Source organism: Magnolia sinica, chromosome 10 (assembly GCF_029962835.1).
Source record: "Magnolia sinica isolate HGM2019 chromosome 10, MsV1, whole genome shotgun sequence".
NCBI classification, from domain to species: domain Eukaryota; kingdom Viridiplantae; phylum Streptophyta; class Magnoliopsida; order Magnoliales; family Magnoliaceae; genus Magnolia; species Magnolia sinica.
This window is the reverse complement of record NC_080582.1, coordinates 699836-712878: the sequence shown is the minus strand read 5'-3', so window position 1 is coordinate 712878 and position 13043 is coordinate 699836. Positions and strand designations below refer to the sequence as shown.

The following is a 13043-nucleotide window of genomic DNA, read 5'->3' as shown; positions in this document are numbered from 1 at the left end:
CTCGACTCATGTACACCTCTACCCATGACAAATCCACTCGTCCATCAGTTTCTAAACATCACAGTAAGACAGGACTCCAAACATCAAGCATATCCAAAATTCACATACATGCACCATATATAGAGTTGTATACAAACCGATCTAGCTCAGTTAGCTCGCTCGAATCAACTCGGAAAAGCTCGACTCAACTCAGATCAAAACTGTGTTTGAGCCGAGTCGAGCCAATTTTATTGAGCTCGAAAATTTTCGAGTCGAGTCCGAGCTGGACCGAGCTGGACTCGACTCAGAGCTTGAACCCGACTCGATTCGACTCAATTTTTTGACTAGGTATATATATTACAAAACATTTAAAAAAAAAAAAAAAAAAAAAACCCTAGCCCACTTGATTCTAGGCCGTTCTCCAGCACTCGACCCTAAAAACCCAAATCCACTCCAGTTGTCCAGCAGCAACGCCCAACCCAGACTCTCTCTCTCTCTCTCTCTCTCTCTCTCTCTCTCGCCGTTCTCCAGCGCATGAACAACGACTGGCGACCACTCTCCTCTCCTCTTTTTCTCATCGTTCTCCATCGCCCGAATGGCGATCGATGGCTACTCTCCTATACTCTCTCTATTATTCAGCGTCTGCCTAGACAACCGGCAACTGAAAGGTACTCTCCCCTACTCTCCTCATCTCTCTATTTTCTAGTGTTTGTCTGATTAACATACCCTACCTAACCACTGGCCTAGTGGCAATATGGGTCAATCAGATAGTCAGACCCCACCCGAAAACTCGAACTCAACTCGAACTAGACCGAGCTGTTGACCGAGCCAAGCCGAGCTGCCAATCCAGGCTCGATGACTGAGCTGAGCCGAGTCGAGTTTGAGCTGAAGTACCTTGCTTGCCGAATTGAGCCGAGCCAAGCCGAGCCGAGCCAAGCCGGGCAAAGTTCAACTCGGATCGACCCTGTACACCTCTAACCATATATAACTGTGCCCACACATATATACACAACATATTGCTATATATAACACCATGTATGTTCAAGAGATGGACATGTGCCACCCACGTCTTCAAAAAAAACCCACATGTGCCACATAGGTTAGAATTAATCTATGAGTATATATGGGATGTCTACACATGCCGACATGACTGATATGTACAGGAGCACACATGTTTGCTCATACAAGATGTTTGGTACAGAATCTTTAACAAACAACAGACAATACAGCAAAATAGTTTAAACATACAAGCCTAGTGGATCACGTTAGTGGGGCCCACAACATCAGGATACACTTAACATCTAGTGGCCAATCTAATAATACACATCAAGTTAATATTTTATACATCAAGCCAATCTGGATCTTTCAATTCATATGCCCTAAGGTGCATAGAGCATAGCCACACAATCTGTAACCTTAATAATCTATTTTTCGGTCTTTCACTTTGGAGTGCTGATCATTTTATTTTCAGCCGTCCATTTGATGGCTGCCAATTTGGTGGTTATGATGAACGGTCTAATTTGGCATGCATGTAGACCATAAATAAGGAAAGCGAGTGTAGGCATCTTTTGACCCTGCCCTAGTTGAAGTCCCTGTACCACGTGAACTAAATAATCAAAACCGTTCATTTGATATTTCAAACAGCGAATGGGCCAAAATACAGTGTTCACACTGGTTGGACAGACGTAATTAATTAATTGATAGAATACAAAACGGAAAGTAAAGGACAAAAATAAACAATGGCTTGCATTCAAGGACAAGCTACCTATTTATTAAATGGTTAGGAAGATCCAATCAAGTAAACTTTAATTTTCTAAGTGATAAATGAATCCGGGCCACTCATCAGATGGGTCACCGACAATACAGACATCTTTCTAACTGTTTTTTTTCTATTTTTATTTTTTATTTCTTCAGACAAATGGTTCGCGTCAGGAGTAGGCAAGCCTAATTTTGGGCTGAGGTATGTTCACAATCACAGATAGTCAAAAAATAAAACATTGCCAGTAGTCAACATGCACCCATCATGATGTATGTGTTTCATCCATTTTTAAAGATCATTTAAGGGCTCGATCCCAAAAATTAGAGATATACAAATCTCAGGTGGACCACACCACAGGAAAACAACAGTGATTGGATATCCACCATTAAAATCATCCTAAGGCCCGCTGCACTGTTTTTTTTGACATCCAGTCTGTTGATTAGGTCATACAGACCTAGATAAAGGGAAAAAACAAATACCAGCTTGATCCAAAACTTTTATGGCCCCCCAAAAGGTTTTTAATGGTTGACGCTCATTCAACACTGTTTCCTGTAATGTGGTCCACTTGAGATTGGTATATAACTAATTTTTGGTCTCATACATAAAATGATATGTAAAAATATATGGACGGCATGGATGAAACACATACATCATGGTGGGTCCCTCAGAGCACCGACCACCAGCCATTGGCTGGTGGCAGGGGAGGAGCCAATCCGTTTCCCCAAAAGAGCACCAACCAAACGGCTGGGATCGTTGGATGCAGGATAATTCTCAGCTCAAGGTTCATAGACCCACCAGATGAACAGCCCGGATCACTGATTTGTGAGCCCCACCAATTCCAAAGACAACACTAAATCGCTGCTAATCCTACATGCCAAAGCATACACTCAGACTGCGGTTATGATTGTCCCAACAACCTGCAGTTTGGACATAGTTCATCTAGCTTAGGTATGAGGACCCATTACAAAAAAAACAAAGAGGCCTGACTTCATTGAGCCCCCAACAAATCAAGACCGTTGAGAGTTCCAAAAACACCACGTAGATGGCTTCTGATAAGGATCTTATTTTTTTCTACAATTCTTGAGGGCCCTAGCTTTAAGTGGACCCAATTCTCATGTGAAGGTTATAAATGCGTTTACTCATACAGCCTTCTCTTCTCCAAGTTTGCAGCTTCCAATACACATGTAGCCAAGCTTGTATGGCTAAGGACCAACATTTACCAATGTTTTCAATTGAAGACCCTGACCTAACAAAAATCTGGGCCATTCATCCAGCGTGCCCATGATGTACCTGGCACAACAATCAGGCCCGTTTGCAAATTGGATGGGCCACATAGCGTTTAGAGACTTAAGGAAAAAGGCAAACAATCCACACTCAATACGCATATGAGGGCCACATAGCACATCCACCAGTGGGATCTGCCTGATGCACGATTAAGATCGCACGTGTGCCACACCAGAACATGTGAGTCAATTCCCTTAGTGGGGCCCACCTGAAATTTGGATGCGCCTGAAACTTGGTCTGACCCCTCATCCAGGTGGGACACACATAATGGATGGGCTGGATTTGTGAACCACATCTAGGTGGGCCCAACAAATGATTATGAATGTTTTAATGGAGGGTAACCCCTGTCAACTTTTGTATGTGGTGTGGCCTACAAAAGTCACGGATTGATTTGAATTTTAAGCCCGAGGCCCACCATGGAATGATGCATCTGACTGATGGGATAGATGTTCAACACGCATCACGGTGAGGCCCACACAGCTCGACCTTATGGGAAGTTCCCATGAGCTCGACCGCATAGAACCCATATATATATATATATGTGTATATATATATATATATATATATATATATATATATATATATATATATATATATACACCCCGGACGGATTAAGTGTTTTATCTGCGCTGTTAATCGTTTTTCTCGAATCATTTTAAGTTATGATGCAAAATATTAGGCAGGTACAAGTCTTAAGTGGACCACAAAGTAGGGATTGAACGTCCACCATTAAAAAGTTCTTGGGAGCTGGAGAAGTTTCGGATCAAGCTTATATTTGTGTTTTCACTTCATCCACATCTAAATGACCTTATTGATAGGTTGGATGGTAAAAAAACATCACAGTGGCCCTCATAAAGGTTTCAACGGTAGGTGTCATTATCACTGCAGCTTCCTTCAGTGTGGTCCACTGGACCCGTGGACCTGCCTTTCTTTGGTAAATAACTTAAAATGGTCTAATAAAAGTGATTAACGGCGTGGATAAAATACTTACAACACTTTGGGCCCCACAGAGCCCTGCCCGGACAGATTACCGTCCATATATATATATATATATGGGCTTCCTGTTTTGACCTCATCCGTTAGAAGCCCGCTAGGACTCGAACCCAAGTCACGCATAGGGAGAGCAGTGAGGGTAAGGTTGGCAATGGGCATGGTGACTCACCAGACCATGTGAGACTGGCCCAGCTCTGGACTGAGCTTGCACCTCTTAGGTTGGCCCACCGGGTGGGCTGGGGAATGGCATTAATTGCACCGGCTTGGGCTCAGGTCCTTTTAGCCTGGCCCGACTTAATGTGCACATGAGTCCTATGCTACAGATATCAGTTTCAATCACTTGCCACATCGCATTTCGAATGTTAGTTTTCACTTTTCTCATTGTCAAGTTCTTTGTGCATGTACAGTCCAACTGATCAATGGATGGATTAGGAACACTCACCTTCAGAAATAGGGATTTACTTGTGCTGATCCGGCGAGCCCAAACCCATCCCATTGCCTCCCCTATAGGAGAGCCGGCGTTGTAACTAAATGCACAATCCATGTGGTGACTTTCCACCTTTCACATGAAGAAAACCGATTGTCATTTCCCAGGCTGGCTATCATCTAGAGATGTGAGCTCATATTCCCTACCATCTTCACTGCACATTTAACATATGTTAGGGGTGATCAGGACCGTTCAACTGGTGGGTCACCAAATGGGTGGACCATAGCACAAAACCAGGCCACGAAGTTAGCTCATACATGAGCAGCACAAAGGAAGAGTACAGGAAATATTAGCAAAAGAAAGAAAAACCAAGTAACAGTCCCCAGTCAATGGTTGGAAATCATACTAATCAGGCAGCTGGCATTGTCTTATCACCCGCATTCAAGGACTCTTTCAAGGTAGCAATTAATCGACTTGGGAAAATGGATATCAAAAGGCTTGCTTTACAGCTTTGCATGAGCCCACCAAAGATAACAAGCATTAGACAGTCAATGCACAAAAGATCTGTACCCTGGAAGCATAACAAGCTATTAAACCAAAGACACAAATTTTAATGCCGAGTGCAGTATCAACCATCTTATACTAGGGAGAAATGATCTGGCGTGCGAGGGTCATGCACAATGATGGCAAAAGTCCAACAACATCCAATTCCCATCTTATGATTTGAGTAGAACCCTATCAGACAAGTCATTACTCAACTTGAGTCCTGTTATACCCACCATTACTGATAGATACACCCCTTCTACCAACTTTCAGTAATGCAATTGAATAGAAGTTGTACCATTACAATACTGATGATTCATAGAAGGGTGTGTTAGTCAACCATGGTGGGTATAGATAACAATTCCCAAACATGAAAAACAAGGGTCTAAGGTTCTGTGATATTTACTGGTCTGCAGATCCACATTCTCCTAGAGGCTGAAGTAAGATAATGGAAATGCTGCTAATATTTAGCTCTTTCCATTATCCAAATGTTATGGTTTTTCCATATGAAAAAGGGAATAGAGTAAAGGCCACATTTGGATCCATCTATTGGTCAATCCAGGATTGGCCAATACTTGCATTTTACACTGAATTCGTGAGAAAAATCAATTTAAAATGCGTGTATTGGCCAATCCTGGATTGACCAATACAAGGATCCGAACGGGCCCTAAGTAGTTGCATCATTCCATGGCTCAAAACCCCTCTTTCCAAAAGCAAGGGATCACCATTGAGATAGGATAACAAAGAGGAAAGTTAAAAATGAAAATTTCCACCATCTTATTTGAAGAAGAATCCCATAGATAAAGCTCTTGTCGATGTATTAAATGAAGAGATTACAGAAGTTATGTGGAGGAGTTTATTAAGTACCTCAGAAGTTCTCAGGGCTGTCATCTAATTGTTTTTCATCTTCTATATCCACCTCCAAAATCTCCTGAGCAAATTAAAAAGTATTTTATTTCCGGTGTACCAAAAAGCAGTAAAACAGCAAGCAATGCAGCTAGCAGACTCCTTACATGTTCTTGCAAAGTAGCAGAACTTCATCTAATTATGGCAGGGAAAGAGTAACTTACAGGGATTCTATTTTTCAGGTAATTACCAAGCCTCGCTAAAACCATGGATCGCTGGTGCCAAAACCGACCTCTGAGGGTGAGCTTCACAAAGGGCCCATCCACTTCAGCGAGCTCAGCTTCTCCTGAAACCCTCCACATTCAAACCATGGTTTGAAAACTTTATAAACTTCAGCCAAGTGCAATGAGGATGGAATCCCAATTCCCAAGCCACACAAAACTCAGTTTGAGTACTCCAATGAAATGACAAATCTTATGACATTATCTGACTTTTTAAGTCTTTTGCGTACTCAGTCAAGTTTTTCAAGTGTGCGGTAATGTTTTTGTTGGGTCTTAAGAAATCTGAGTCTGACCCTGACCCTTAATCATAGTCTTGACCTAGTTGAGTCAACTGGGTGAACTTTCTATGCTATTGAGTTTTAAAGTACTGATTCAGTAATCATTTTTACACCAGAAATACCAAGCAGAAAAATCTTTGAACATGTAGCTCAAAATTTACCTGTCATGCCAACAGAAGTATCAAATATCTGTGCAAACTGCAACACACAAAACATTCAAATACCCTTAAAACCTTTTACCAAAAATCCTTATAGGAATAAAATTCATAATCATAAGACTGATGGTGACAACAACAAACCGTTGCAGTTTCATCAGGCATAACAAATCCAAGCACCAACAAGAAAATATCAGAACATTTCATCTCCTAGTCCTAGCTATAATGATGCCAGTTTCCTATATCTCTAATTGAGAAAATTACTAACTTGACTTCTAGCATATTAATCATTCTAAAAGGAAAAGCATATGCTAACTTTCACATATATCCATTTCACCTACAACAAAATTCTAGTGATCGGTCCATGGGAACATCAATAACAGATAAGGGAAACCTAGTTTTGTGCTAGAAATGTTAAAATATGAAGACGGTGATGGACGTTTCACTCTAGATAAGATATATTTAACCTAATTTCTGACGCAGGGAAGGACGTGAGGTCGAGCACCGTCTTCCTCAAGAGGATAACTATTCCGAATCCACGGAACTTCTCTGGACTCCTCACAAAGACTTCCTGAATCCACGAGGAAAGAAAGCAAGAAAATATAAATAAATTCTAATTAATTCGAAATTAATTGATGAATGAATAAAAACGAGTTCACAACCCTTTAAATAGGGATACCAAGCAATGGGAGAGAAATCAGAATCAAAATACGACTAAAACTCCTAGAATTCGCGACTTACTATAATAGTAAACTTACTATTTATAGACGGCTGTGATGTCTACTAGTGCACAAGGTTTTCAGCCAAAAATAGTAAGTGTCCCATTTGGCTTGACCAAGCTGTTCTCCTAATTTTTCTAAGCTCTTTTCACGTTGGGCACAACTCCTAAAGCCCAACGGATGAAGATTAATAATCAAACTAAAACTTACTATTTATAGTAAAAACGAAAGAAATGACCATCAATCTGGCGGTATTTCGCAAATCTGGCTTGGGCAACCTAGCGTAGTGGGGTTGGTTGGCTAAAGTAGCTCGTTCTACCCCAAAATCATATATTTTACATCCGATAACTCATTCCGGATTGCGAGATACGCCTGATTTAAGGTCCGACGGTCCTAATCACTTCTGTCGCCAACCGGGCCTTTTCTTATCCATCTTGGCCATGTAACTGTCCGCGACCCTCTCTACAACAATTTCACACAAGAAATGGTTAAAATTCCAGGAAACAACTGCTATCTGATTTCATCCATCAAATAAAAAATTACTTGAAACCTAATTTCACACGAGAGTTTAAGATCTCAAGGAAATGACAGATATTTACTCCAACCATCAGATCGGCTTACAGATATGCAATTTTGACATAAGAAACATTTGGCAATCAACATGCACATCTTTGTGCAAGCACAAGTGACAACTTGGCGCACGTGTACAAGATCCCAGCCAGGCAACACAGTAGGTATGCATCCTGGTCCAAGAATCAGGCCAGTTCACTCATTAGGTGGGCTACAATTGTACATTGAATGTGGGTCATCAGCCAGCTGTCCATTTCTTTCATATGCATGTCGCCCACCTGATGAATGGACTAGCCTGATTTTGGGGATGGGAGATATACACAGCAAGGCTCACCACCCACCAGATGAACGGTTAGAACATGCATGTGTACCATGTTGATATCTATGCCAGCTTGTAGTTTTCGATGTATGATTAACATTTCTCAAGAACAGATGTCCCCTCATCCATCATATCAGATCAGGGAAGCCTAAGGTTTTGTTGATGCGCTATTGAATTGGATTGCAACAATAAGTTCATTAGATTGGAAATGGCTTAAGTATAATTAACTTGGTATTCTTGACAAGTAAGTAGCCCTGAAATTGAATTGCATCATCCCTTTCAAATCCAACTTGAAACTAATGCAATCACATTTTGAGCTAGGAAATGATAAGGTAGAGCCGGTGTTGAACCGTAATAAGGCAGAGCACCAATTAGAGAGGAGCAAGTGGCATCTAGCACTTTTCAATTTTTTTTTCTCTATTTTTATTTATTTATTTTTGCTTTTAGAATGCCACATTGCATACACTGATTGGTGTTCTACCTTATTAGAGCTCAACTAGTTCAACTATATCATAGATCTTTAGAGCCTAGTCTCTCTAGGTGGATACCAAGGTCATTGCAAATGAGATATTATACAGGCTTAGGGTGAGTGTTTATAGAGTACGGACCCGACTCTCACATTGTACACGTGGGGGGCCATGGTTCAGTCCATCCAAACCATCGATAGGATAGCTTCAATCACAGTGGCCCATGCACGAAAAATCCCCAGGACTTAGGAAATGCAGCAACGCTTCACAGTCAACCATTACATATGATCTTTGAATCTGAGGGAATTTGGGTCCCCACTCATGACTCAATGGTTGACACTATGTTTCAACACTGAGGTCATGGGTTCGAGTGCCCATATGGTGTATGGGTGTGAGTGTGTAAGCAAAAGGAAAGGAATTTTCAGTGGCCATCGGCAGTAAGACCCATCACAACAGACCACCAGGATCACTGAAGCATGGACCCCACATGTAGAAACTGAAAGCCCAAACGAACCATCTGGACCTTCAGCCGGAGCAGTGTATAACACGAGTGTATGGTGATATGATCACACCCAATTCATCAAATTGACTACTGCAATTCAATTCATTAGTCCATCCAAACGCAGCCTAAGCACTAAAATCTCAACAGATCAGATAGCTAAAACCTAATTTTAAAATCAAACAACAGAAACAACACTTCATCTATCAGAACAGAATCTCAAGAAAACCTAATGCGGTTCAATAAATCGCTAAAATCACAATGAAATACCACTCCATTAGCCATTTATCTGTCATTTTCATACATGGAAGAGAGAAAAAAAACGAGAGTTCGTGGGGATGAGATTCTGCAACTTGCCTCAGACCGAGCATCGAGTAGGACCTGCCGGATGTTCTCCTCCGTCAGATCGAGAGGAGGAAGTGCTGCCGAGATCGGAGATCTCCGAATGGTTCTTGAGGGTTTGGATCTTAGGATTAGGGTTTTGAAATTGCTGGATTTGATGAAGAGGTTTGGAGAAGGAGATGAGGAGAGGAAGGAGAAGGCGAGATGAGGAGAGGGCAACGGACGGTGGTGGATTTTTAACGCCATTTCTTCTTTTTTTCTTTTTTCTTTTTTTAAATTTCAACGGCTCGGATTGGACGTTATCGTCTTCTTCTTCCTTCTTTTCTACCAAAAGCGCGCCAATGGAGATAAGAGAGGAAGATGAACCATTTTGTTTAATACTCTGCGGAGAATTCGATACTCCGGTACACCTGCACACGGCAAACGTACACGTGGCATGAATTTTGCCTTAATCTAAAATGGCCAAATAAAGGTCCCCACTGTAGATGGATTGTGGCCTCACAATTATTCTGGATAGGATGATCCTGACCCTAGATTATTGGGAACTTATTCAGTTGAGTTTAGATGGTTGGATTTTATTTTTTTTTCTACTCTGTTCATCAGATGTCCACCAATCGACCATTTTACGGTCAGATTTCGCTGGGACTTTTGAACTGTGACCGATCTACGATGTGGTCCCAGGCACAGGAAGTTCCTGTGGTGGAAAGTTACGTGGAGCCTACATATATGTGTTTCATCCATGCCGTTCATCCATTTTTAAAGATCATTTTATGGCTTTATCCCAAAATATATAGGGATATAAATCTCATATGGACCACACCACAGGAAAACAATAGTAATGGGATATCTACCATTAAAATCATCCTAAGGAACACTACTGTTGATTAGCTTCATACAGACATAGATGAAGGGAAAAAACAAAGATCAACTTGATCAAAAACTTGTATGGCCCCCAGAAAGTTTTTAATGGTCTACACTCATTCAACACTGTTTACTGTAATGTGGTCCACTTGATATTGGGATATACCTCGTTTTTTGTCTCGTGGCTAAAATGATCTAAAAAAATAAATGGACGGCATGGATGAAACACATACATCATGGTGGGGCCCACAGATCACCGACCATCAGCCATTGGCTGATGGCAGGGGGAGTAGCCAATCCGTTTCCAGATTCAAGACTCATCACTCATGTGATCTACATAGCACGAAACAGTGATAACGGAAATGTCCACCGTTGAAACCTTCTGGAGCTAACCATCCAAACCGTTCGTAGTGTTATTACCACTCAGATAAGCATTAGGAACAAATATCATACTGATACAAAACTTCTATGGCCTCACAAAGTTTCCAGTGGTGGTCGTTCAATCCCTGCTGTTTCGTGTGGGCCTTAGGAAAGTTTCAACGGTGGCCATCAATCTTCCCGCTGTTTTGTGGCGGGCTCCACTAAAGCTTTGGATCGGGCTCATGCCTTAAAATGATATCCCCAAACGGATGGACGTTGTGGATGCAACACATACATTATAGTGAGGTTCACATGACTTGGTGACGTCACTTTAGTAGGGAGTTTAGCTACTCAACTGTACCCAATAGGCGTCCCTGAAGGCTGCGGATTCGCGGGTGTACCACACACTATGGCTGAAAGTCCGTGACCAACCTGGCATTGGGTTGGGATTGGGCTTGAGCAGGATGTATCGGGTTTAGTCTCGGGCTTGAGTTGAGATATCGGGTTCCCTTACTCAACCCAAACCCAATCAATGTATAAATTATTTATAAATTAATTATAATTGAGGGCGGAACATCTGTGTTGAAGGCACGGGAAATTTCAATGCTGTCGAGTTTCATTGGTCCACATCATTTACGATGACTTAAGCTAATAAGATACGCCCAGATCCATAGCTCAACTGGCAGACTGAGTGGAGATACCTCGTTTCAACACTTTGAGGTCTTGGTATCGATCCCTAGTGGGGGTGGCTAACATGGCTAACATGGAGTGTGTGTACTGATATGGGTGTGTACTACCAAGCTAACTGTTAAAAAAAAAAAAAAAGCTAATAAGATACGCCCAATTTTTCTCTCCCAAATAGATTGCTTATATACAATGCGGCTTTTAAAGGAGTAGTTATTCTATATTTTAGCATGTTTGTTTAGAAAATATGAATTTCTTTACTTTAAATAACTATATATATAATTAATAAAATTATAAGTATAAAAAAATAAGACGTGTAATGGAAATATAATATATTAATGTAATAATGAAAATATTAACGTATATCTACCCGACCAACTCGGCCAATCCGACCAAGCCCACTTGGGTTGGGCTTGGGTTGAGAATTCTCACCCTGAGGTTGGGTTAGGGTTGAAGTATAGGAACCTTGGGTTGGGCTAAGATTGAGCACCAACCCGACCAACCCGCCCTACTTTCAACCCTACCACACACCGGCTGTATAGCTGGTGTATTCACGTCAACTAGTTCTGTGGGTCCCATAATGATGTATGTGTTATATCCAAACCGACCATCCATTTTTGTGGGCCCACCATGATGTTTATTTGCCATCCAACCTATTCATAATGTTACATAGCCCTGGATGAAGAGAAAATACAAATATCAGCTCCATCCAAAACTTTTGTCGCCCTCAAGTAGTTTTCAACTGTAAGAGTTTAATCCCCATATTGTAGTCAGTCCACTTGAGCCTTGGATCTTCATTTTTGGGCTTATATCCTAAAATGATAGGAAAGAATGGATGAACGGTAGTGTGGATAAGACCATATATCACGGTGGCCACCCAAATAACAAGACTAAGTGGTAGCAGTTGGAGCATATGATTCAACTCCCCCACCCACGTGGGCTAACAGTTACATGAAATTAAAAGAGTTGTTATGAGAGTTGGCACTCACTCATTGAATCTAGCACATGAAATTAATTATAACTGCTTGTAGGTATAGCTTCTTGTAATCATGTCTATCTCTTTTAAAAGATGGCCCCCAAGGTTCTGTTGGATGGCTATAAGTGAATTCATCACGCAGAGGACATTTTCTTTGGGGGTCATTTGGTTGAAGATAAATAGTTGTAATTGGTAAATGGACACACATGAGCAAAATGAGTTATTTGGTTGATAATAAATAATTGTAATTGGAATTAATGTAGAATGAAGTGCAGTGAGATTATGTGATTTGGTATCCTCTGAAAAGGTTAAGAATCAGATGCACATGATAGAAACAGTTAGATTTTTTTTAATGTGGGCTAACTTTTATGGCCAACCCAAGGCTAAGAATTTCCTTAGGTTTAACCAAACTATATATTTCAATGGGCTTATTATAATTTTTATGTTAAATGTCAAATGTACTAAATTTTTTTGTTAGCTTGTTAGTACACCCACTGTCAGTTCACACACGACTGTCAGTGCCCATGGGTGGTGAAATCCCACCATGGTGGCGTGAGTGTGTGTGCGTGTGTAAAAAGAAAAAATGTACTAATTTTTTTTTTCTTTTTTGTTAGCTTGTTAGTACACCCACTTTCAATTCACACATCACTGCTAGCCACTCCCACTAGGCAATCGATACCAAGACCTCAGTGTTGAAACAA

General features: G+C 41.1%; 1 protein-coding gene across 4 annotated transcripts; it reads right to left on the bottom strand.

The window, feature by feature from the left end:
- Nucleotides 1-4341: 4341 nt before the first annotated feature.
- Nucleotides 4342-9909, bottom strand: LOC131257682 (uncharacterized). Of its 4 annotated transcripts, XR_009177542.1 has the most exons (6): nucleotides 9477-9813; nucleotides 6552-6588; nucleotides 6056-6177; nucleotides 5853-5916; nucleotides 4849-5013; nucleotides 4342-4656 (listed from the first exon to the last, which is right to left on the bottom strand). XR_009177542.1 is itself a non-coding variant. In XM_058258475.1 (5 exons), the coding sequence occupies exons 1-4, from the start codon at nucleotides 9705-9707 to the stop codon at nucleotides 5854-5856; spliced, it is 453 nt and encodes a 150-aa protein (XP_058114458.1). In that variant the 5' UTR covers nucleotides 9708-9813; the 3' UTR covers nucleotides 4342-4656; nucleotide 5853. The 4 variants fall into 4 exon arrangements, 3 of the variants coding, with proteins under 3 accessions (XP_058114458.1, XP_058114459.1, XP_058114457.1); XM_058258475.1 differs by lacking the exon at nucleotides 4849-5013; XM_058258474.1 differs by lacking the exon at nucleotides 4342-4656 and having other exon boundaries at nucleotides 4676-5013.
- Nucleotides 9910-13043: the final 3134 nt, after the last annotated feature.